At 34.1% G+C, this 27,566-nt stretch overlaps 1 protein-coding gene across 1 annotated transcript in view; it reads left to right on the top strand.

Annotated features, from left to right (window-relative positions):
* Window positions 1-1,695: 1,695 nt before the first annotated feature.
* MTA1-like (metastasis associated 1-like) overlaps window positions 1,696-27,566 on the top strand; it is a 67,024-nt gene continuing 41,153 nt past the window's right edge. The window contains exons 1-6 of the mRNA XM_089092369.1: window positions 1,696-1,775; window positions 6,449-6,516; window positions 7,927-8,020; window positions 12,442-12,674; window positions 15,380-15,497; window positions 18,123-18,316. Of these exons, the coding sequence (XP_088948495.1) occupies window positions 1,742-1,775; window positions 6,449-6,516; window positions 7,927-8,020; window positions 12,442-12,674; window positions 15,380-15,497; window positions 18,123-18,316 (741 nt within the window). The 5' untranslated portion in view covers window positions 1,696-1,741. The remainder of the gene's footprint in view (window positions 1,776-6,448; window positions 6,517-7,926; window positions 8,021-12,441; window positions 12,675-15,379; window positions 15,498-18,122; window positions 18,317-27,566) is intronic.

The following is a 27,566-nucleotide window of genomic DNA, read 5'->3' as shown; positions in this document are numbered from 1 at the left end:
TTCATTCCCACACGATTTAGTGACATGAAAATACTGAAAGTAAAAGCTTCCAGCGTTTTTACAAAACAACTACTTTCAAAGACCAGAATGATCGTATTTAACCGCGAAATAAAATTGATCGTTAATAGTGCTCCTCATTTGAGCTGAGTGTCCCGAAAATCTGATTCCTTTTTTGCTATCCTTGGCAGGTCCGTTCCTAGGGTTGAAGGTGTCAAGGGAAAAATTAATTACAGTTCCCCCTCCAAACTCAAATACGAGCAAAAATGCCTTATAAAAGTAAAATTTTTTATCAATATTGTGAATCCCCCAGGCCCGGAGCCCCCCCCCCCCAACTGGGGTAGCCGGGCCAACTGAGCCGGTTGTCCCCTCCCCCCTAGGAAAGACTCTGATTCTTAGGCCTTCAATTTCTAGACCTAGATCAAATGATATTTTAGTTTCCTCTTCAAATATTTTTAACTCTCTTTCACTCTCCTGTTGCTGGAACACCAACAAAAGAATTTGCTAACTGTATGGTATTTTTAGTAGTTATTGATTCTTTATTAATGTTTACAATGCAGAAACAAGTCATCCTATTGTGGTGTTAGGTGTGTTAATTTGTAGGGGGTTTTTGGGACCTTTTTTTGGAGAACAGGCCGAAAATTGAAAACCTCAACCGATCAGACATGATGCATAAATTGGTTAAATTTGCCAAGTTTCGTTGTAGTTCCCCTCTGGGTTTCGAAAAACATGCATCGTTTCGTATTTGCACTGAAACAGCCCTTTTTTGTATTTTTATTAAAGGGTTTGAATAAAAAAAAACAGAATAAAAACAAGGTTATTCTAATTATGTGTATTATTAATTTCTGAATATTTTGCTACAAATTCTCCAACGACGACTCATTTTGTTCGAGACATTCTCACCCAACGCTAGCTAAGAGTTTTTGTTAATTCAGGAAAACAATAAGTCAAGTAAGATTTCTAGCTAAAACTTTGGTTCAATTAATGTCTTACTGACAAAAAAACAATTAGAAAAACCAAAGAAGCTGCGAAGAATTTATCAGCATGGCTTAGGGAAACAAGGCTTCAATTTGATGTTCTATTCGTGAAATACTAAATGAAAACGCATCCTAATAATTTTGTTGAAGTTTGTCCATTTTTGAGACCTTTTTTGGAGAACAGGCCAAAAATTGATAACCTCAACAGATCAGACATGATGCATAAATTGGTTAAATTTGCCAAGTATCGTTATAGTTTTCCTTGCATAGCCAGATATATACGCACCCTTAAGCTAGAATCTATTTTACGTTATACGGACAAAATGGAAATTAAATCAACGATTGAAACTGTCAGTAACGGTATTCTCTTGGTTTCATTGTTGGATCTAATTCCATTTTGTACGAAAGTGCCAAATGAAACGCACCTTTAAAACTATTAAAAACTAAAACTATAAACTATAAACTAAAACTATAAAACTAAAACTATAAAAAGACAAAGAGTGCGTTCGGACCCTGAACTACGGTAGTTGACTTGACTACTGTTAAGTCAATCGTAGTTCTGACAAGGCCCAAACAAGTACCGACTTGGCTACAGTCAAGTTAACGTTAGTTCTGACAAGACACGAACATAGGAAGTTTGCTAGAGTGACAGCCATCTTTTAGCAGTCCAAAATAGTAGTTAATCCCTAAACGTCGATAAATTTTTGAGGAAGAATCAATAGAAACAGAAGAAATGATATATAATTATCTGCAAATTTGAAATCAAAATGTCAACTGCCTCTACTATTTATAGATTAGGAGGTTGATCAGATCTTACAATCCGTCAGAAACTTATAAAATTGCTTGTTGATGCTTTTTATTTACCATTATCAGTGAAGATAAATGATTAATTGTCTAGAAATATGTCCCAGTCCAAGCAGTGACATATCCCATCCCTGCATTCCCTTAGCTGCTCTAGAGGATTTTCTGTGGTTTAGAATATTCTTCTAGAACATAATGCGTTTTCTCGTGCATTCATCCCAACACAAAGCCTAAATATCTTAAGTAAAAAAAAAAAAAAAATGTGTATGTGTCTATTTTTATGTCCTTCTGAACTAAATAGGCCTACTATTAAAACATAATTCTAATTCATTTACATTCAAAAAAATGCTATCTATCGGTTTTTTGGTCAATTTTTGGCAGTTCATATTATTGACTTACAAATAAAGTAAACATACCACTTGATGCCTTTTTGGTAAAATTCTACTTTAGCTACCTTTGGCTACCATCAAAAGGGTTAGGTTAGGAAAACAAAACTTTCAGGGATGGGTCTACAGGCTAAATTATGGGTAAAATTCTACTTTAGCTACTTTTGGCTACCTTGGAAAGGACTTTGGTTAGGAAAATGAAATTTTCAAGGATAGATCTACAGGCTAAAGTATGTCCCGGGAAGGTATTTTGAAGTACCTACCTCCACTCCTTCTCCCTTTAGAGGGTCTTGACCTTTGATGACCTTTAAAAATCTGTGTGTTATAAAAGTGAAACCTTGTAAATAGATCTTCTGCTTAAACTGAAGTCCAACAAAATTGTTTTCAGCTTCACAACTTTGCTCAATCCTGATTTATAGAGTTTTAACAATATGCAAATACATTTCCTAAATTTTGAAAATTAACATTGATATGGCTTAAAATACTACTCAAATAACAGAAATTGCATCTTCAGAACTAAAGCCAGAGAAAAAGAATCTTATAACTGAAAATTAAGGTAAAATGTTGTTTTGTCAAAATTTCAATAGGTATAGACCTGTCATGTAGTCAAATTTCAGGACCCTCTAGAGGGAGAAGGAGAGGAGATAAGTACTTCAAAATACCTTCCCAGGACATATTTTAGCCTGTAGACCTATCCCTGAAAGTTTCATTTTCCTAACTTCATCCCTTTCCAAGATAGGTAAAAGTAACTAAAGTAGAATTTTACCTGATTTTGTAGAACTTTACTGCCAACTATTCTCACATAAAATGGTGAGCTGAGCCCAAAAATCAAATTAATCTGATGTAATGTCTACTAGAAAACTTGTATCATATTCATCAATATGCACTTTTTTTATTTTCATTTGACATTTTTTTTAGCACTTATTGTCCACCAATTTGTTTATTGTTGGTAAAAAACAAATTTCAACAGAAATGATTTTTACACCATGTTGTAGGGGAAAAAAACTGAACAACATATCCAAAGTTGCACATTCTAGGTCAATGCAAAACTAGTTTTTTTTGTGTATTGCATCAGTTTTCTCACCTATTGAAATTTTGACCAAACAACATTTTACCTTAACTTTCAGCTATCAGTTTCTTTTTCTCTGGCTTTAGTTCTGAAAATGCAATTCCTGTTATTTAGGTAGAATTTTAAGCCACATCATTGTCTTTTTTTCAAAATTTAGGAAATGTATTTGCATATCTTTAAAACTTTGTGAATTGGGATCAGGCAAAGTTGTGAAGCTGAAAACAATTTTGTTGTACTTCATTTAAGCAGAAGATCTATTTGCCAAGGTTTCACCTTCATAACACACAGATTTTAAAGGTCATCAAAGGTCAGGACCCTCTAGAGGGAGAAGGAGTGGAGGTAGATGCTTCAAAATACCTTCCCTGGACATACTTTAGCCTGTAGACCCATCCCTGAAAGTTTTGTTTTCCTAACCTAACTCCTTTCCAAGATAGCCAAAAGTAGCTAAAGTAGAATTTTACTGCCTTTTTTCATGCTCTTTCCAAATAAAGCAATCATTTTTTTCAGAAATAAATTTTACCCCCACCCCTATATGTACCAATTCAGAGTATATATTTGCACATTAGGAGGAAGATCAGAGAGATTAAGTCAATTTAATGTCAAGAAAGTTCAGTATCATACAAGCCTGGGACATATGCAGTATTTTTATTAGGGAGAAGAGACAACTCCAAAAAATAAGAAATACACAAAATACTGGAAAAAAATTTAAAAAATCTCAACAATCTTAAAATTTTTGGGGATAGGGCTATTGTATACATCCTTGATAATGGTTAATGAGTAACTTTAGTGTACATTTTCTGTTAATTATATTTGTAGCACTCTCTTGTGTTTTTAGAATGCTATCCAGATCTGAGCTCCCTGCTATCCACCAAAACACAATTTGGCTGATATTAGTGAAAGTAAGATTATGAAGTTCATTCCTTAAAGGGTTTTCCCTTTTTTTAAGAGAGGGAGAGGCTGGCAAATTTTGTTCCTTAGATCATTCATTTAAAATTTGCCAAAAATATAATTTCTACACACATGGTTGTGACATTTTTACAACATTTGGTTTGTTTGTTCATGTCATAAACAACCCTAAAATTTTGTAGTTTACTTTGCATGTGATTTCAAGTTTAACTTAATTTACTTTAATCTTTCTTCAGTAAGATAAGGTAGATATGCCATCCTGTAGTTTATAAATCAACTTTAGTCTTTCCTTGCTGTTACACAAGTTTTAACATGGATTGTTAGTTGTATTTCTTTTCTTGCAAAAAGTTGCCCAAGTGACAATGAAATAAGTTAGCAATTAGGTATTAGAAGCTGGTGCATAGACAAGATTCTAATTCGGAATTCATTTTGGACTAAGGAAAGGATTGATGTTTTTAAACATGTTCAAAAGAGATCATACATTCATTACAGTATTTGTCCCATTTGTAAATGTGCTTCCCAGCTAAAATCCTATGTACATACTTGGCTGTTGCTATTGAAATTTTTACTTAAAACAAAAGAATTCCAAAGCATGATCAAGATACATCAGTAAAAAAAATAATACAGCCAAAAAGGCCATTATTGCAAAGCTAAATGAAGGGTTACCATAACTTATTGATGGATTTAGGATCAGAGCTTTTTACCTTTGACAAAGCAATAAATTGAATAAAAACTTATAACAGCATAAACCTGTTCAAATGGCTGGAACTGAACTCTCTGAATTAGTACTAAAAAAGCAACTGTTATCATTCTCTTGTTAATCAATTTAACTGTACCATAACAAGAAGTTAATTAAGCAGTACTACTGTGTATATCACTGCATACAAAGCTGATTATCCAGTTTAAGCTATTTTAAATGATTTCAAAAACAAAAATGGAGCTTTCTTTTAATATAAGACTAATTTACATGGTGGAGCTGTTTCAAAAATTTGGAAATTACCTATATTCTCAATTTAGTTTTGACCATTGAAAAACCAAGATTATCATGATTCTAATCCCTATTTCCAGTCTATTGTCCCATCACTGTGATTTTCATTTATGATTGTTTTTTTTTTGTATCTTTAAAATAAACTTATTCTCAATTTTCCTATGCAATACTGTAAATCTAATACCAAAGTTAACTTTACTGGTGATGTACTCGCCCCAATTTTGTTCATGTTTAAACTACCCTCTTAGCTGGAAAGTCTGAAATAATTACTCTTTTTTTCCAATAATTACATAATTTGACATAGCAATTATGTCAGCACTAATTCATTATCAATTGCAAGAAATTGGAAATTGGTTTTTATTTTCATTTTTGAATTTTTTACTTTGGTATTTTGAATTTTATAGAGCAAATATGCAAGATTTTGAAAGGCCCATGTCCAGACACATTCAATAGCTTGGCAAAACAATGAATTTAACCTCTACTCTCCGTTATGTAATGTAGGCTACAATGTTATTGTTATGCTATTCTTTCACTCTCACTATCTTACCTGTGTGCTACCTCCCACCAAAATCCCATATTTTCTTAGCATTTCCTTGTGAAATATTTAGTCTTCAACAGTTTTGGGGGATGGCAATTAGTGGCACTTAGGTGATTACCTCATTGTTGACACCTAATTTGGTCAAATTAAAAACTAGATAGGGACATTGTTTTAAGCCTCCCGCGTGCATACTTTTGAATAGTAAATTTAATAGATTGTAAGCCAAACTGTATTTTTTATTAAAGTAAAAAATATATTTCTAGGTGCTGGGAGCCTATATGCTTCCTTATATAATCTATTTTTGGTCACAAAAAAGTGTTATCTGCAATATTTTGCTATTTATATATATCATAGGCTTATGCAGTTTTAATTCTTTGATGGGAGGAGGGACGTCAGGGCTTTTTACAAGGGATATTTACTGCCATTCTCAAGGAGTTTTCCTCCCACCCTTTTCCCCCCTGATGTGTGCAAATATGATTGGTAGAATATAGCAACTTAAAACTGCAATTGTGCAAGACTTGTTTGTGCAGAGAATATTTGATACTCCATTCTAAGGCTATATGCAGCTTGTTTGGCAAACAGGTTTAAGACTTGTATTTTAAATTTACTCCTGGCAACTTCCAGAGAGACAGACCCATACAATTGAATTATTGTGCCAAAGACAAAGTCTTCATAGGAATAAAAATTGTACCTTAACTGCTATTAAAAAAAATATTAGAGACACTTTTCATTTTTAGGACCTATTAACCTTCATTAACACACTGATTATTTCCTAATTTTTTATAGACTATGTCTATTGTGAAGCTTCGCCCACTGCACCATATCAAATACGACGAATAGAAGAGTTAACAAAGGTATTGTATAGGCTATGCTGAATGTCTAAAATAGAACTTTTTGATTTTTTTTTTCTTTTATGATATAAATTTTGCAGGCTTTTAAGACAACATCTCCATAAAGACTTCATTACTTTATGTGCTGTTTTGGTGTGCAATAAGTTTTTTCTATTTAATGCTCTGTAATAGAGCTATAGTGATGGAATAAACATGTTATTTTTATTTACAAACTTAATCTATTTCAGCCCCTTTGGCAGACTTCAGTTATATTGTTAACACTACATAAGTTGAGAGGAAGCAACTATTGCTACTTTAAACCACGTCTGAGTTGACCTGACTTTCCAGTCTGGTTTGAGGTTTAAATAGCTGCCTATTTACTCAGAGATTGTATCCATCTATTTTATTTTTTAGTCAGAAAGCTATGTAACTTCATTTATTTTGGTGAGGTTTGTTTACTATTCAATTTCACATTTTCACCTTTTAATATTTCTCACTTAATTTATTCCCAATTCTTTCATTGATAAAGGAAAGTTCAATAAGGTAATTTTAAAAAATATTTATGCATATTTTCTTTTCAACCTATTTTCTTTTATTTGTTAAGAATAATATTTTGTTTGCTGCCATAGCCCTGTGTTTTCTTTTCCCAATAAATACCCGTTTATTTATTTACCTATAGACATTGAAAAATTGTAACAAGCGGAAAGGTTAGGTATGCTCTTTTTGCTGAATCTCTGTGAGCTTCTCACATCCACCCTTTTGTTAGCAAATCTGTCAATGTTGCTTATTCTTAGCCAGGTCTGAAGGTTGAGCATCAAATAGGCTCTATCAGTATAAAATTGTTGGCATAGATTGTGATGTTTTCTTCTAGTCAAATCTATTTCAAATATGGTGGAATATTGTCTTTAGTTTCAGTTCTTTGTTAAGATATGTGATTCATTATGGAGTTGTTCTTGCAAGGTTTCATTAAAGTATGTAAACTATTTTTTTTTTAATGGAAGAAAAAACAAAAAGAAAGTCTTGCAAGTTTTTTTTTTAGTAGTTGAATGGAAATTATGTTAAGAAGAAAGGCTACCCAGAAAACTGGAAATCAAGTTTATTACCTTGTAAGGTGTGCATACTAAGCAATCCCTCACTACTTTCTGTTGTGTTTACTTAGATTATGAACACAATACATACATAGAAGTGGATGTGTAGGGCAAGATTCAGAAAAGTTCGAAATCACCATATTTGAAAATGGTTTTGTGAAAATGTGGTAAAATAGTACAAAAACTCAAAGAATTAAACTTGCAAAGGTGTCTTTTTGAATCTACGCTTTTATTCGGATTTCACTTCTATGTTATCAGTAGGTATTGTTTTGTTCTTTTAAAGTGATATATTTGTGTTATAAAAAAATGTTTTGGGATTTGAGTATTGATTATTATTATTTTTTAGAATTCCATGGGTGCTATTGAAGCTAAAGTTATGTGCTTTTATCGCAGAAGGGACATACCATCAAATCTTCTCCCAGTAGCTGATAGACACCAAGGTAAGACTTTTTTTAAAGAATTCTTATTATTTACCACTGATATTTTGTTTCCCGTCAATTCTGACTTGTTTTTCCCTATGTAACCAGTTTTAGCTGAAATCTTTTAGATGAATAGACTAATGAAATAGAGGTAGCATTTCATGAAAACTGAAAATCAGTTGAGATGTCTATGTTGCAAAAATTTGATAACTATGTTGACGCTTTGTTTGTGCCATTTTTCATGAAATATAATTGATGTGGTTCCTTTAAGTCATGTTCTTAAGTTGCTTTGAGTTATACAATCCAAGGAAATACTGAAAGCATAATTAAAAAGATGCAGTAAAAGAAGTAGTCCGTATTTTCTTTTGTAGGTGTCCGTGGAAAGACTGTCATTTTGCAGCTGGAGGAAAATTAATATCTAGATTTTGGTATACATGATTGGTATACAACAGGGGTCTCCAAACTACGGCCCGAGGGCCACATCCGGCCCTCGGACAGATTGTGTCCGGTCCGCGGAGAGCTAGCATACTTGAAAACTCCTTTTAGAGAACATTTTTTTTTATAGCAAATTAAATTTAGTTTACTGAAGTATTCTAATATTATGTTGAATATTTATTAATATGACATCTACATTGATATGGTCATGGGCTAACTACTCATAACATTGTCGTAGGCTTATTGTTATTGTTTTGTGATAAGTTGGATAAAGAAACACAGAATTGTAATGAGTAAAGACATGTATAATATGCAGAAAATTTAACTTCAGCATATAATAACTAACAAATTATTGAAATGAATCCAACTAACACTTTATATATTTTAAATAAAAACATAACATATAACAAGCATAGTGACATATGAAATACTAATAAGATTTATGTAATTGAGATTTTCCACTTACAATAGTTTGTAGTTGTGGACTAATTTTACTTGTACCAATTATTAAAAGAGATTTAAAATGCTCATCTGTTAATTTAGATCTATAAACATTTTTTGTTTACTTCATTTTGGAGAAGGTCTTCTCCCATAAATAAGTAGTACCAACAATAGAAAATAGCCCACGAGCAAATTTATGCAAATTATCAAATTGTGTCAGTGGAAGACTCTTATAAAATTCCAGCAAAGAGTTTTGATATTTGTTCTTAATTAAATCACTGCACTGTAGATCAATCATTTCCGTTTGAAGTCCCGGTGCTAGGGCTTCAATGTCAGTATCAAAAGGATTCTGAAAAATCTTAATTTGATTCGCAATGGCATCGAAGTCCGAGAAACGAGTATCAAAATTTATTTTCAAAGCACTCAAAGTTTCGATTGTAAAATCGATAGGAAACTCAGTCTCAGTGGTGTGGCTGAATGTTTCACATGTTTTAAAATGTGAAAAACATTTATTTCGTAGTTGTGATTGAAACAGTATCAATTTCTTCTGGAATGATTTGATATCAAGGAGGCACACTTGTGCCTCTATAAAGAGGCGACCCACCACAATGTTAAGCGATTTCAGGTCCTAGAGGTCGCAGAGAGACGGCGGTGATCGCATCTTGTAGCCCAAGCTCAAACTAAGAAACTTGCAAAATTTCATCCTCCTCCGACTTTATCTTCGTGGGGTAAACTGGGCCGGAAGTTTGGACCCTCCCACCACAGCCCCCCTTTAGCGTTGTCTGATTGGGCTGAAATTTAGAGGTTAAGTTTTCCTAGGGCCCGGGAGCTTATCCTCGAAATTTCAGCTCAATCCGATCACTCCTTCTCTGTTTTCAAAAAACCAAATATAGCCACTTAACATTCATTTCTATTTTTTTTTTTAGCCACGCCTACATGCCACAGTTGGCCACGGAACCGGTTGAATGAGGACTCATTCGAAGCAGAATTCGACCTGTTAGGGCCTTTTGATATTTTCAGACCGAAAAAATTATCCCCCGAATTTACATTTACGAAAAACCTCGTTTTCCTATAATAGCCCATGTTAATATTTCCCACCACAACCCCCCTTTCACGTTGTCTGATCGGGCTGAAATTTAAAGGATAAGCTTTCCTTGGGCTTGGAAACTTATCCTCGAAATTTCAGCTTAATTTGATCACTACTTTCCTGTTTTCCAAAAACCACATCAAGATTTTTGGGAATTTGCTTGCGTCAAAAATAGCTTCAATTTGCTAAACAACAATTACTATTGTGTTTGTATAGTCCAGCGGCTGATACTCCCGACTTTCAGGCGGAAAACCCGGATTCGATTCACTATCAGAGCAACTTTTTTATGTACTTTGAAAAGAAACTCAGTTTCTTTTTTAAATTATTTGAAAAAAATTACGTTTTCTAAAGAGTTAAAGAGGCTGAGTTACAAGGTCGACCCTTAAAACGTACAGGGATTAGGAGGCACAGTTGGGGGGCTGTTAAAGAGGCTGAATCACAAGTTCGAACCTTAAAACGTACAGGGATTAGGAGGCACCCTGTACGACGTGATTTGAGTATTCAGGAATTAAAAGCCTTAACACAAGAATGTTCAAGAGCGGGGGTTTGGGGGCGGCAGCCCCCCAACTTTAACTCCTGACACGATCAGCTAACAGTTAGTCAAGCAATAATAAGTAATAAACTGTACAAAAACGTGCAGAAATTATTTGAAAAAAACTACGTTTTCTAAAGAGTTAAAGAGGCTGAGTTACAAGGTCGAACCTTAAAACGTACAGGGATTAGGAGGCACAGTTGGGGGGCTACCACCCCCAAACCCCCGCTTTCGCAGCCTTTAAATATAAAAAAAATTCTTTAAACTGAAAGTAAGGAGCGACATTAAAACTTAAAACGAACAGAAATTATTCCGTATATGAAAGAGGCTGTGCCCTCCTCAACGCCTCGCTCTTTACGCTAAAGTTTTTATTGTTTAAAAAAGAGTTGTGAGAAAGTCAAACTTTAGCGTAAAGAGCGAGGCGTTGAGGAGGGCACAGCCTCTTTCATATACGGAATAATTTCTGTTCGTTTTAAGTTTTAATGTCGCTCCTTACTTTCAGTTTAAAGAATTTTTTTTTATATTTAAAGGCTGCGAAAGCGGGGGTTTGGGGGTGGTAGCCCCCAACTGTGCCTCCTAATCCCTGTACGTTTTAAGGTTCGACCTTGTAACTCAGCCTCTTTAACTCTTTAGAAAACGTAGTTTTTTTCAAATAATTAGTGTATAAATCAGGAAGATGCTGCTTTTCTCCTTGCAATCTCAAATTCAGTTCGTTCACATGTTTTGTCAAATCAACATAGAATGCTAACTTCCACAGCCATGCGTTGTTTTGTAATTCAGTAAGAGGGTGATGCTTTTCATTCAAAAAAATTTCGATTACTACTTGAAGTTCAAAAAAGCGCTGAAGGATTAAGAGTTGATGTGACTGGTTTCAGAACTTCAGACATATCCAAACATTTTCCGCACAAAGACTGCTGTGCAGAATATATATATAAATATATATATATATATATATATATATATATATATATATATATATATATATATATATATATATATATATATATATATATATATATATATATATATATATATATATATATATATATATATATATATATATATATATATATATATATATATATATATATATATATATATTATATCGGCGCGACCAAAAAGCTCCTCTCATTTGATCTGCCATCAACGGTCCAATTACCCTTGAACACGTATTTTTGCAGAAACTTTCTCAAAATGCCTTTGAAACCAACTCGAGACTTCGAAACCTACTTGTAATTCCTATAAACATCTAATAATAACATTGCACTACTAATTACCGATTTTTATATACGTGTTAGAATAAATTAATTTAAAATTAATTTCTTCAAAATTTAGTGTTCTAACGTTGAAGCCAAGTTTCGCGTTCAAGAGAAATCTGACTTGTCTACCCGTGAAATTGAAAAGATTTAATGTCGCTTATGTTTATACGTTCTCTGGAGCACTCGCACCTCGGTCCGGGTTTTTATAATGGGTGAGATAGGGAAAGGTCATACTGCTAATTATATATACAGTGGTCTTGGATCTGAATGTTAGCATGAGCATTTACATGAATTCTTTTGATTTTGTAGATTAAGAGAATATTAAATGAGCAAAGCATTTGTTATGCAAATCACTGCATATTTTGCATTGGACCTAAGATAAATTCTTTGTTCTGCAATGTCTTGTTACGTCGTGTGACGTGCTCGTGTAGGATTCGAAGCCTGATAGATCTGCAGTTTAGTGGACGATAAGATGAAACGAACATGCTCCTCCAAAAATCAAGCCTTATGCATCCCAAGTTATCGCCTCCCTTCCTGATTACACCTCAAAGTAAATAAGTTTCGTTATTTAAGCTAGCATTTGCAAATTCAATTTTGGTCACCCTAGTAAGTTTCAGTCTTCCCTAGTCGTCACCTTTGTTTTTCCAAATTTGTATCATCATTATTCTTATCATTATGACTTTGGTAGATCCTCCAACAACTGAAATTGCTGAAAATGGGGAAACTACAATACTTTTGGTACCAACGCCGGCTGAAATTGAACGTTCTTCACTGCCTGCGCATCCTAAACACTTGTGGAAACATAGAGAGCTTTTCCTTTCACGGCAAGTTGAATCAGTGCCTGTATCGCATATTAGAGGAAAGTGTTCTGTTGCTCTTCTTAATGAAGAAGAAAGCTGCTATCAATATATCAATGCCCCAGTATGTATGATTTCTTGTCGTTTTTACTTCTTTTTTTTACCGTTATAACGTCTAAAATGTAAACAATTTTTTTCTTCTGAAAAAACGTAATTTTCGTAACTACCACAGACTTAAGCTTTTTCTTTTATTCCTGGAAATAAAAAAATAGCTCATGCTTAAGTTAACATTATTAATTATAGTTCAAACGCTTAATTTAATTACGACATGTGGATATTATGTTAATGACAGTGCGTATGCTGCTTAAATAGCATCAGAATTTATATCTTTAAGGTAAAAGCTATGGATTTATTGCTTCAACATTGCTGAAGTGGGGTCGTGCATGGATATAGCCAGCAAGTGCAAGAGGTTAGCAGCTATACTATTTTTTTTTTGCATTTGTGTACCAAGCCAGAAAATGTTCGAAATAAAGTAAACATGTATTTGTAAGCATAATCCATGTTATGCCCATGGTGTCCGTGTAGATAGTTAAGAATTGAGCAGGTAGTAGAGAAATTTTAATATACAGAATCCTGAGGTCGAATTATATGATGATAATAGCCTTTATGAAAAATTGAAGGTACCAAACATTTTTTGTCATGTTTAAATTCTATGTGGATTCTTTAAGTTTATGATTCCTATTTAAAAAAGAAAATAATTTAGTTCATTCATTTTTCTAATGTTCTTCATCCGTCATTTTTATGCGTTTTTTTTTGGGATTTATTTGTTATTGCTGTTCGTTGTTTTTCTATTTCATGATGATCTTGACATCATATGATGATTTGTCTAGACATGGCATATTGATGACAACCGAGAAAAAGCAAATAAAACCGGATGTAACATTCAACCCTAGACAGAAAAGATTTTTTGAGTTTAATTTTACAAGAAAACAACAACCCATGCAAAAAAGGAAGAGATTGGTCCTTGGAGCATTTGTGGAGCATTGCCAAGTATATATATATTGGTTCTGCAAATACAAATCCTTCAAATACTTCTGGGATAATTTTTGCAGAAAGGTCGTTTTTTTTCTGTTTTTTATTCCAGGATTTGCAGCGCAAGCAATACTGCTGATATACTGATTGTCTTGGAAATAATTCCAGGACAGATAAAAAACCCCATGAAGGAGGTTAAGGACGGTATTCATTGGATTATTTTCGCTTTGATTTTATTCCATGTGTCTTTCATCCTGAGATGAAGCTTTTTATAAATACCTCGCCTACCGGTCAAAATCTTATCCCTGTGCAAAAATATTTATCTTAAAAAACTACTTTTGAACCTAAACTCTAAATTAGGGTTATTGAACATGCTGTTCCGCATTTAACATAAGCTATATCAGAGGAAAGATATGTATAAAGTATAATATAACTTATTTGGTTTACATATTTTAAAGTAAGTTCTATCACAAAGCCCATTTCGTCATCTCTTATTAAAGTTTTAAGTTTTGTTGTTGAAGTATTTAGCACTGCGGTATTTACAGTTGTGGAGGTTTTTTTTTTGCATGAACTTTTTTTTTGTCGTGCGTTGCTGCGATCTCAATGGAAATGAAATTCAAGGAAATCCCCCCCCCCTCAAAAAACTTCCCCGCGGAAAATTCTTCTCTCTGGAAAAATCCTCACCAGATAATTCTTCCCCATGGCAAATTCCTCCTTGCGTATTAACAACTATCATGTTTTTAAATTTTAAAATATTTGAAAAACTCCCATAAAAAAATTTTCCCCTGACAATTCCCTTTCATTTGGGAATGCGCTGAAACGATAAACACGATGAATAATGCACTGAAACGATAAACGAAGATCGATTTTTTAAGCGTCATGCTTTTCACAATAGAGTTAATCCCACACTTAATAATTATGTCCTTTACCCTACTTTAAAATTAAATTGCCCGATTAATTTCTGTTTCTGGGAGATCTTTTCTCTATTTTTTTTTTAATTAATTTCTTTTTATTTTGTATTGAAAACAATCCGAGAAAAAACATTAGTATGTTTGCGTACGTTCTTTTTTTCTCTGTCTTTTAATAAACTGGTTTATTATTTGGGTTCGTCGAGCTTGTTTTAATGTCCTCTAATACGTCTTGGTCCTAAAGCATAATTTGTTGCTTCAGATTTAGAACTAGATGTAAGTATTGTTAAATAAGTTTATGTGTTTTGATGTGTAAACATTTGAGACTGTCATCGAAAAAAAATAGAATTTTTCAGAATCGAAAAAACATACGTTTCTGGGTGATTTTTTCTCTCTGTTTTTACATTAATTTCTTTTTATTTTGTATTGAATTAAAGGTCATGTAATGTAAGTTTTGAGCTCTTCTTGCTTCCATTTTTTTCTTGCTCTAACATTAATACAAACCTTATTTCCCCTCAATAATTACGCGTGCTATCTTTCAGTATTTAAGTTCTTTTAAGCACAGTATTTACCTTTAAACACAACAAAATTGTTATCTCATCTTAGTTATCGATTACCATGGGATATTGCTCCTTTTCGATAAAAACGTTAACTTTACAGTAATATTTGTCTTTTTACCCTCACTGAAAATTGACATGCGTGTTGTACAGGATGGAAATAATCGAAATCTTCTATGTCTCTTGCAGAGGTCTCTTAATTACACTTTACTTAGCCTTACAAGGTAGACCCTTCTCAACCTTCTGGTAAATAAAAACAGGCTTTCTGCTTATTAGTAACACATATGTATTGCTGTTCTTACATAATAATAATCAATTTATTTTTGTTCTAGGACGTGTTTTTCTATTCCTTAGTCTTTGATCCTGTTCAAAAAACATTGTTAGCAGATAAAGGAGAAATACGAACCGGAAACAAATATCAGTGCGAAGTGCCAGATACTACTTCACCAGGTACTTGTGCAATGCCATTTTTGAACCATATTTAAGTTTTATTTCCCATATGACCCTACTTAGCAAGACCGTTAAGTCGAAGTAAAGAAACCTTTAGCTGCGTTATTTAAAAGACGACTCCTCAAACATAAATCTCAGGGGCATAACTAAACAAATCCCTTAGTGACTAGTCATATACTAGGCTATATTCTTATGGTCAATGCTTGTCGTGTCACGAGTCTCCTAAAAAAAAGAAGCTTGGCTTATAAACTATAATAGCAGGTATTCTTGTCAATATACTACAAATACTATTACTTCTGTTAACAGTTCACTGCAGCACCAAGCCGCCTGAGGCTAACACAGCTGTACACGCTTCTCCTTCCTCGTGATCTATTACAAGATTCACTCTTTAGACTCTCCCATGGATTTCCACCCCATTTGGTGACGAAAATACTTCGCTGAAGTGAGGATGCTGGGACTCGTTTTGCAAAATTTTGCTTTTTAGTTTAATTGGTCGCATATTGTTGTGAGTCTTTCTTCTTTTATATATTTTTGTCTTGCTGAGGACGGCCCTTGGACATAGGGCCGAAATATTCATTCAAATTATCCTCACTGTCTTACGAAAAGAATTCCCTATTGTTCTTTGTGTTTTTGTTGTTGGCCATTTGGTGACGGCCTCTTTTTGAATTTGGTTGCAGGTGGATAGCCAAAAAGCACACTCTTTGGTCATTTGACATCTTCCATTCATAAAACGCGGCCTTAACGTCTCTTCACTGAACTCTTTGAAAGTCAAACGAGTGCCTAAGTCTATTGTTTGTCAATTTTTGTGGAAGCCGACCGCCTTGATGTTCTGCTTAATCAAGTACTCCGTGAAGAGCCTTAAAGCAACTCAAGTTAGTTCCGGTTAAAATTAGAAAAAAACATATATTAATGCATTTGTCCCGGTTTGTAAAACTGTATGAAGAACTATTTTTTTTTCTAGGTCTATTGTGGGGATTATGTGCTTAAAAAAAGAAAAAAAAAACAAAAAAAACCGCAAATCAGCGATGCTGTTATTTTTTTCTTAATTAAACCTGTCTGTTTGTCTCTCAGTAATATTCCATGTTTTTAACTTGAAAAGGATGCTGATGCATAGGATTCCATAGGAAATCGAAGTCGTATTTTGAAGAGAGGACTGAATTTAAATACACAATCCCCGCCCAATTTTAATACATGTTTATGAAACAATGGTTGGAATTTCCCTCTAAGTTACCCCCAAGAACCTCCTAGAAAAGTTTAAGGAATCCTATTTGAAATACCACTTTTGAAGTATCAGTTCCGTCCACCTTGGAATATCAGCATATTTGCAGATTTAATGGCACAAAAGATCATACAAAGAGTAGGCTTAACAGGGTCAGTAAAAACAGTGAATCTTCAAGTATGCTCTGTTATTGAGTTGAACGTATAAATCAGTTTTTTGTTAACGTATTATTAACAGGGCCCCGTAAACAAAGGGCCCCTCGTAAGGCTCATTGGCTGGCAAAGAAATTAGTAAAACAGAGCGGATGCTAAACAAGGGAATTTATAGACCTTATCAAATTCCATATGAGTTAGTGTTGGACGGAAGGGGAGGGTGGGTCGTATAAACTTGGGAGGGATTTCTTTCGCTGAGAAATTGAAAATTTCTAGTGTAATATGGAATAAAAATAGTCGAAAGGTCAAGTAAGTATGCCTCCGGTGATGTCATGAATCCCACAGCCCCTAGGGCAAGGGCCATAAATGATGCAAATTGTTAATTGTTTGCAGATAGGTTGTATAGTGGAAAAATTAGGGCATTGGGCTTCGTATTGCGTTGAAAGTTTTACGGACTATTCTTGAGTAAAGATGAACCAGAATATAAAGACAAAATTCGGGGGCTACCGGCCGCAAAGAGGGCCAAAAAACAGTTTCCCATCGACTCTAAACTTATATTCTAAAGCCCTTAGGTTAAAGGGATCCTGCCGAACAAAAAAGGTTGAAAAAAATTGGTTCGCAGAGATTAAGCCCCAATAATGGATCAAAAATTTTTCCTCAAACGGCTTGAAACTTACAGCCGTTAGTTTCTGGGCTAAGTAGACTCATGTACGATTACAGAAAAAATTATTGACTGCATTGGGGTCTCCTGACTATTTTGACGAAATCATTTCGATCTGTAGTGTATCAAAATTTGCTGAAATTAAGAGGGGGAGAGGGGCGAATGCGATACAATTTACAGTAGAAGTTCTAAGACTACAGCTATAAAAATGTTGAATTAAAAAGAATTTTGCTTCGTGTTGAAATATCTTCTTAGCAACCTTTGATTCAACGCAACATTTAGATCATTCACAAAGGTTGTCAAATTCCTAGGTAAATTTTCTTTTCTCCCCGCTTTTATGATCCTCTGCATGTTTGCGTCTGCGGCGGTAATACTTTGTGCTCTTCCTGACCACCTTCCCCCTTGCCCACCGAAAATCAATTCCTTTGTAGGTGGCTGGCTTGGTTCGGATTTGCACCATATAAGATTATGATATAGTCGTAACCCCAAATTCCCTCCTTGATAGTGACTTGTTTTTCTAATGTGCTAGTTCAAGCAGTGTCACTGCTCAGAAAATATTGTTTATTGATGTATTTTTTTATATTTTTTTTTAGAAGTCCGTAACAGCGATGAATTCGAGACATTAGTCTGGTCACCATATAATCAAATTTCGGACCGTCAAATAGATCAGTTCCTAATTCTGGCTAGATCAGTTGGCACATTTGCTCGTGCGCTAGATTGTTCTAGTTCTGTAAAACAGCCAAGTCTTCACATGAGTGCCGCTGCTGCTTCAAGGGATGTTACTCTGGTATGAAACCAGTTTCCTTTTATTTATTTTTTTTTTTTAATATAAAGCCCCTGGGAAATATATGTGCACTTAAGTATTACTTGAAATCAAGAACTAGTAAACCATAATATAAACTCCAGAAATCCTGTTATTTCTTTCTTTAGTACAGGTAATTGCAAGCTATGATTGGAATTCCTAAGATTAATCAATACTTTTACGCTACCCAGGCACCTTCCCCTTCATATTATCATTGGGAGTGCAATAGTGCTGCATAAGTAAAGAGCCATGTAAGCAGAATTGGAAATTGAAAGTTCTAGTACCCTTTTTTAGAGTCAAAATTGATTGGAGGGCAAGCAGCCCCCCCTCCCATGCAGCTTCCCCCCCCCCCCCAAAGATATCCGATCAAAATTTTGAGATAGCCATCATTTGAGATTACATATAATACTTGTTATTGGCAAGGGGGGATGTTTGACCTTTTTTGTCTAAATAGGCCAAGGTTATTCAGGTGAAGCTTTCAGGGAATGTTGAGGGGACTGTTGAATTAAGTCAAAACGCACTATGTGCTCAAAAGTACGCATCTAAGGAATGACTTAGAGTATTAAGTTGGAACTTTCAGGGAGTGATGAGGGGGATGATCAGTTGACCAAAAGGCAATATGTGCAGGTTGCTGCTGTTACTACCACTACTCCTACTAATACTACTACTACTACCACTGCTACTACCGCTATTAGAACTACTATTCCTAAGATGACTACTACCAAGGCTGAGGGTTTAAAGTAAAAATCGCTGGAAATAAAGAGGGGAAAGTTGAAATAAATCAAAATACACTTTTTGCACACCTTTTGTCAAAGGTCACATCAGTAATATCATAGGAACGGCTTAACGCACTGATTTCAAACTTCCAGTGCATGATGAGGGGATGCTCAACTGACCAAAAGGCAATATATGCAAACTACTACTGATACTACTTTAACCACTGCTACTACTCCTACTATAACTATTATGACTCTTACTACTATTAAGGCTAAGGCTATGAAGGTGAAAATTTCAGAGAACATTGAGGGGGAAGTTTACTTAGTCAAAACATACTGTGTGCATGCAGATTGTCAAAAGGGCGCATCAGCGATATCTTATGAACAGCTTGGAATAGGAAGTTGAAACTTTCAGGTCTTTTTGGGGGGATGTTGAAGTAACTAAAAGACAATATTTGCATGCTACTAATACTACTGCTACTGTTAATACTCAGGGAATGTTGGGAAGATTTTGAACTAAATTAAAACATACTATGTGCATGCAGGTCGTCTAAAGGACGTATCAGCAATTTCACAGGAGCTGTTTAAGGTATTAAGTTTCAGCGTGTGCTGAGGGGGAGGGGCGCTGAAAAAAAGGTGCTATGTGCATAATACTGCTAATGCTACTATTACTACTATAACTATTGCCACTGCTAAAGCTAATGACATTAAGGTGAAGCTTTCAGGGAATGTTTAGGGGGATGTTGAACTAAATTTTAACCCTATGTGCATTCAATTTACGAAAAAGGTGCATGAGCAATTTCTCAGGAACAGATTAAAGTATTAAATTGAAAATTTCAGGGCGTGTTGAGAGGGATGTTGAACTAACCACCAGACACTCTTTGCATACTAGTACTACTACTACTATAACGACTACTACTGCTGAGCCTAAGGGTATGAAGGTGAAATTTTCAGGGAATGTTTAGGGGGGCGTTGAACTAAATCAAACAACACTCTGGGCATGAAGGTTGTTAAAACGACGTATCAGCAATATCCCAGGTGTCTAAGGTTTTCAACGTAATACCTTACATTAGGTATCCTTTTTCCAGACCACACTGCTGTTCTATGACAAAAAAAAATAAATGTTCAAATGGGGACAAGTCCATTTATTTAGACAGTGAAAACAGGAACAAAAGTCTAGATATTTGATCACATATACAGCGATCGTCAACAATAGAAATTTTTACTGTTGACGATCGCTGTATATGTGATCGAATTATCTAGACTTTTGTACCTGTTTTCACTGTCTAAATAAATGCACTTATCGCCATTTGAACGTTTATTTGTTTGTGTCTAGAGTATTAAGTTGAAACTTTTAGGACTTGTTAAGGGGGATGTTGAACAAATCAAAAGGAACTATATGTATACTACTGGTACTACTACTGCTACCTTTATTACTACGATTATTACTACTACTGTTAGTACTACTGAAGTTACGACGAAATTTTCTGAGGATGTTGTAGAGAATCTTAAACTGTACCGAAATACGGTTTTTCAGGTTTTCAAAATGGTATAATAGCCATATTCCAGGAACAGCTTAGAGCATTAAGCTGAAACTTCCTGTGAATATGTAGGGGGATGTTGAAACATCCCCCCTACACATTCACATACACATTCACATTGTTATTGTGTACCAACTGGTATACTACTACTGCTACTACAACTACTACTAAAACTGCTACTATTATTACGACTACTACTAATACTACTACTGAAGCTAAGAGTATTAGGGTGAAACTTTCAGGGAATGTTGAGGAGGATCTTAAGCTATATCGAAAAACCCTGTGTCGATTCAGGCTATCAATAAGGTATAACAGCTATATCCCAGGAACAGCTTAGAGTATTAAGTAGAAGCTTTCAGTGAATGTCGAGGGGAATGTTGAAATCACCAAAAGATACTATATGCCCACTACTACTGCAACTTTTATTGGTACTGTTAATACTACTACTAAGGCTAAGGGTATTAACGGAACATTTTTAGGAAATACTGAGGGAGATGTTGAACTAAACTTGAACTCGCTTTGTATATGCAGGCTGTCAAAAGGGCGTATCAGCAGTATCTCAAGAACGACTTAGAGCGTAAGCCTGAAGTTTCAGGGTATGTTGAACTAATAAAATGCATTATGTGCATACTACTTCGACAAGTAGTAGTAGTAGTACTACTGCTACTGGCATTAGTGCTACTGTTATTACGGCTATTGCAATTAATGAGGAAATTTCAGGGACTGTTGAGGAGGACGTTAGGCTAATCAAAACACACTTTTTGCATGCATCTTGTCAAAATGGTGTATCAGCAATATCTTAGAAACGTCTTAAAGTATTAAACTGAAACTATTATAGTATGAGTTGGAAACAGTGAACTAGACCAAAAAGGAACAATGTGAATGATATTACTGCTACCACTAATAATAATACTACTGCTACCACTAATACTACTCTCAATGCTTCTACTATCACTTCTGCTACTATGAATACTACCATTGCCAAAGCTAAGGATATTAGTAAAACTTTCAGGGAATGGTGAGTGTGGTGTTGAACCGAATTAAAACACAATATATACATGTAGGTTGTCAAAGGCGTGTATTAGTAATATCCCAGCAATGCCTTGGGATATTAAGCTGAAACTTCCAGGGCTACCAATATTACCACCACTTTTGCTACTACTTTTACTACTGCTACTATTGAACTAAATCAAAATAGTTTAAGTACATCCAGGTTGTTCTGTCAAAAGGGCGTATCAGCAGTATCTCAAGAACGACTTAGAGCGTAAGCCTGAAGTTTCAGGGTATGTTGAACTAATAAAATGCATTATGTGCATACTACTTCGACAAGTAGTAGTAGTAGTACTACTGCTACTGGTATTAGTGCTACTGTTATTACGGCTATTGCAATTAATGAGGAAACTTCAGGGACTGTTGAGGAGGACATTAGGCTAATCAAAACACACTTTTTGCATGCATCTTGTCAAAAGGGTGTATCAGCAATATCTTAGAAACGTCTTAAAGTATTAAACTGAAACTATCAGAGCATGAGTTGGAAACAGTGAACTAGTCCAAAAAGGCAAAATGTGAATGCTCTTACTGCTACCACTACTAATACTAATACTGCTATCACTAATACTACTTCCAATGCTTCCACGATTACTTCTACTACTATGAATACTACCATTGCTAATGTTAAGGATATTAGTAAAACTTTCAGGGAATGGTGAGTGTGGTGTTGAACTGAATTAAAACACAATATATATATGTAGGTTGTCAAAGGCGTGTATTAGTAATATCCCAGCAATGCCTTAGGGTATTAAGCTGAAACTTTCAGGGCTGCCAATATTACCACCACTTTTGCTACTACTTCTACTACTGCTACTATTGAACTAAATCAAAATAGTTTAAGTACATCCTGGCTGTTAAAATAAACCAGGTTGTCAAGATATCCAGGTGGGATATCCTAGGATTGCGATAGGGTATAAAGAAAGTAGAAACCTTCAGGGAAAGTTTATGTTGCTTTAGAACTAAGTCAAAAGGCATTATGTGTATGCCAATAAGACAACCATTATGTGGTTGTCAATAAGACGTCTCATTACCATCTTAAGAACGGCTGAGGGTATCGAGTTGAAATTTTCGGGGCTACTACTTTTACTACTTCTGCTCTTAATATTGAACTCAATCAAAAGGGCGCAAGTTCACCCAGGTTGTCAATATAGCATAGAAACTATGTCTTAGGAACAGAATACGGTATTAAGTTTTATTTTTTTTAGGGAAAGTTGAGGTGTGAAAGTACATCAAATATACTAAGTGTGTCCAGATTTTCAAAAGGGCGTATATTATTAAAAATTGTTGAAAAATTTTGTTCAACATAAAAGACAAAATCCGGATTCTTATAGAGAAAACTCAAAAGGTTTAACGTATTATTCTCTTAATCAGTAAAAATGCTACATCAATGAAAAACGAACAGAAACTTTAAAAAAAAAATCCAAAAAAGAAGTTTTTTAAAGAAAACTAGAGCTACATTAAATAAAAAATGATCAGAAATAAGGCCAAATAATTTTTCAATCACCATCAATAAATAATTTTATAAATATTTTTCAAATCACCATCGATCAATAAATGAAACCCAAAACCAACAGAAATTACCATAAATAAGTGATTCAAGCTCAAAACGAGTGGGACTAAGAGGAGTAGGGGTGACACCCCCGTGGCCTCTAAAGACAACAACCTAAATTGCACTTTACTGAAAACAAAATATATTTTAAGTATTTTCCCTTTTTTAACTTCAATAAATACAAAATTATTAGGACTTTCAGGAATGAATATCAGTATCTATATTAAACCGTCAATCCACATTCATTTGGTGTTTTTTTTTCAGTAATCTTCGTTATGATCTTGATTTTATTTTTTTTTTCCATATTATGAAAAATTAAACATAGCTTGAAGTAAGGAATATTTTCTATAAAATTGATCTATAAAATGATAATCAATGTCTTGCACTAAATTAAGCAATTCAAATAATATACTAGCATCCTAAATTCTTCATTATTCTAGTACAAAAATAAGAAATTAGTAAAGTGCTCTTTGTTTCTACTCTGCAATTTTAGAAATTGTTTTGTGTTTCAGTAAATCGCTGGTTTTTTCAAACTATAAAACTAGAGAAATGAGTCGGTTTTTATATGACGTAAACTAACAGATATATGTTACATAAGGTGAGCAGCAATATTTTTTATTCGTTTTGAGTAGTCACTTTTGCCTTTGTTTTTTAATGTATTAATTAAAAAAAAAACTTTCCGAAAAATAAGTTTTTCAAATAAAAGTAAAGGCCATTTTAAACTTAAGCTCAGGAGATAAAAATACATGTTAAAATTCAAAATAAAAACGACCAGAAATTCCTATTAAAGAATAAATGAAACCCAAGACGAACAGAAATTAAATAAACAATCATAGCAAAAAACATACAACCAGTAATAATATAAATGAATAAATAGATCTTTAAGCGAGTAATGCTTATATTTAATATGAAAATCAAGCTTAAAACGAAAAAAAATATTTTGGTATTAAAGTATAAATGAAACTTAAAACAAACAGAAATTAAATAAACAATAAATGCAAACAAACATGCAATAGATATTAAAGTAAATGAATAAATAAATCTTAAAACAACTGAAACTTAAATTGAATATGCAAATCAAGTTTGAATTGAATAAAAATAACTACAATCAAGAGTTTGGGTATCGTCTCACTGCAGAAGCCTAAAACCTACTGCATCATTGGCATTTTACTGAAAACAATGTTTTGAAATATTTTCACGTTTATAACTTTAAGAAATCAAAAATTAATTAAGATTTTAGGGAATAAATATCAGCATATGTATATTAAATTGACAATGCACATTTTTTTTCAGTAAACTTATTTGAATTTTCTTTCAGTAAAGTACAAATTATATTCTGGCTTTTAGAAAGCATATGGGTTTTGAACCCTACTCACATTAATTTATGCTCGTTTTGAGTTTGACTCTAATATTTATTTTAATTTTTGTTCGTTTTGGGTTTCATTTATTTATTGATACTGATTTGGGTAGTTGTATGCTTGGTAGATTATATGATAGTCCGGACGCCAGGTGTTGAAAATGTGAACCATACCACAACGGAATGGGGCTGCTACGAGAATTAGCCTACCCTCCACCCCCTAAATTGACCATTCGGATTCAAAAATACAAATGGCACTTGCTTGCGAGTGGTGGAACACTCCGAAACTTGATATTTTATTATACTTTGGAGTTTCATGCAAGAAAATGCATTTTCCACAAAGTTTGAGGTGCAGTTTTACGCTCAAATAGAAATGCCTAGAAGCGATAGAATGTTCTTATAACAAACTAACACGATTAGTTAGAAAAAATGGCAGAGTTAAAAAAAATGGCAAAACTATGTGAGTCTTGAACAGTCTTGGAAAGTATAAACAAAATCATTGAACATTAGATCTAAGGCAATATTAGCTGTTGACAGAGCCATTAGTTCAAGATTTTTTTTCTCAGTAATTTTTATTTTCATTTTCAATGCTGTAAGAACTGGAAAAGAGTCATTTTGCAAAATGCTATCAATTCATCATCCATAACGCACCACATATACAGACGGCTGTAGGTTTTTAGTATTGAAAAATGGGACAATATTCAAATTTTTCTTGTAGTGAACCTATATTTGTCTTGACCAATCTTGAAAAGAACTAATAAATTAAACTGAATATTTGATGCATAATGATATTAATTTCTAAAAGCTCATCAGTTCAAAATTTTACTGTAACTTTAATATTTATTTTCAATATTAAGTACTAAAGAAAACATTTGTAATATAATTCGTTTTCAGTAGAGCGCCAATGACGCAGTAGGTTTTAGGCTTCTGCAGTGAGACGATACCCAAACTCTTGTTTGTAGTTATTTTTATTCGATTCAAGCTTGATTTACATATTCAATTTAAGTTCCACTCGTTTTAAAATTTATTTATTAGTTTACATTTATATCTACTGTTTATTTTTTTGCATTGATTGTTTATCTAATTTCTTTTCGTTATAAGTTTCATTTATACTTCAATAACAATATCTTGTCTTTCGCTTTAAGCTTGATTTTCATATTCAATTGAAGCATTACTCGCTTTAAGATCTATTTATTCATTTATGTTATTCCTTGTTGTTTGTTTTTTTGCTATGATTGTTTATTTAATTTCTGCTCGTTTTGGGTTTCCTTTATTCTTTAATAGGAATTTCTGGTCGTTTTTAGTTTTAATTTTAAAAGGTATTTTTATATCCTGAGCTTTAGACTATAATGTCTTTTAATTTTCTTTTAAAGATTTATTATTTAGAAAGTTTTTTTTTAATTAATTTTTGTTAGTTTTTTATTGCAAGAAGTTTCAAGTTTTTATGGCATGGGGAGGGTATGCTTACTGTCTGATTATTCTTGACTTTAAAAAACAGATCTAGAACTTTCAATTTAAATCGAATGAGGCTTTTTTCAAAGTCTATACGATTACCTCTTTGATAAAAACCTTATATATGAACAACAGACAGCTTGCATTTCTTGTGGACAGCGATTGACATCTATGAATGGATTGAAAAAATAGCTCCAATAAGGGGGTTTAGACCATTTCATTTGCTGACACAAAGGGATCACGACTGTTTGGGATTGACCTTAACGGGAATTTGTGTGCCAAAGCAATTTTGCATCTATCACAGAGTATGTACTTCAACCTTATAATTGGATAATTATAATAGATTTCCTATGTGTTCTTCCCATACAAAAACCCTTCCCATAAGTTATAAACCCCCCTTAATAAGTTATACCCCAGGGCATAACTTACAACGCCTACCCCTGGGCCCTGGTGGGCTGTGTCGACACCGAAGTTTTTTGTTATCAGAACTTTGAACTATTTTAACAAAATATATATCTCAAAATTTTTATCTGATGCATTTAGGACGTGGAGGAGGGAGAGGGGCTAGTTGCCCTTCAATCTCTTTTGACTCTTAAAAAGTGAACAAGGACTTTTACTTTGTGAATGTGAGTCAAATGATCCCTCTCTAAAGTTTATACGAGCATCCCTTCCATAAGAAATAATATGAAGGATTCGGAGAATCCTTAAATTATAACCCTTGCCCTGAGGGCTTTGGGGGAGTTGTCATCCTTAAAAACCTAATTTCCAGAACTTAAAACTACATTTAATAAAATGGCTGTCTCAAAATTTTGTTTGGATGTGTTTGGGGAAAAGGTGGGCGTGAGAGGGGGGTTAGTTGCCCTTAAATCACTTTTGACTATTACAAAGGGCACTAGCCCTCGGAATTTCCAATCGAAGGAGCCATTTTTGAAGTTTTTACGACACCGTCTTCTATAAAAACCTTATATGCCCACAGGGCATAACTTAAAACCCTTGCCCTGAGGGTTGTGGGGGATTGTCCTCCTCGAAAACATATTTTCTATCTGGAAATCAACTACGCTGAACAAAATGGCTATCTCAAAATTTTGATTGGATGTGTTTGGGGAAATAATGGGCGTGGGGGGGGGGCTAGTTGCCCTCCAATCACTTTCGACTCTTAAAAAGGGCACTAGCCCTTTTATTTCCAATCGATTGAGCCAGTTTTGAAGTTTCTACGACAGCGCTTTCTATAAGAGACTTATATGTCCCCAGGGCATAACTTAAAACCCATGCCCTGAGGGTAGTGGGGGATTTTCCTCCTCAAAAACATATTTTCTATCTGGAAATGAACTACGCTGAACAAAATGGCTATCTCAAAAGTTTGATTGGATTTGTTTGGGGAAATGATGGGCGTGGGGGGGGGGGGGCTAGTTGCCCTCCAATATTTTTCGACAATTAAAAAGGGCACGAGCCTTTTAATTTACAATCGAATGAGCCTGTTTTGAAGTTTCTACGACAACGCCTTCTATAAAAACCTTATGTGCCCCCAGGGCATGACTTAAAACCCTTGCCCTGAGGGTTGTGGGGGAGT

The sequence above is a fragment of the Artemia sp. Qi Xiang Cuo genome, chromosome 7 (genome assembly GCF_049724085.1).
Source record: "Artemia sp. Qi Xiang Cuo chromosome 7, ASM4972408v1, whole genome shotgun sequence".
Taxonomy (NCBI): Eukaryota; Metazoa; Arthropoda; class Branchiopoda; order Anostraca; family Artemiidae; genus Artemia; species Artemia sp. Qi Xiang Cuo.
This window is presented reverse-complemented; position numbering and strand designations above follow the sequence as displayed.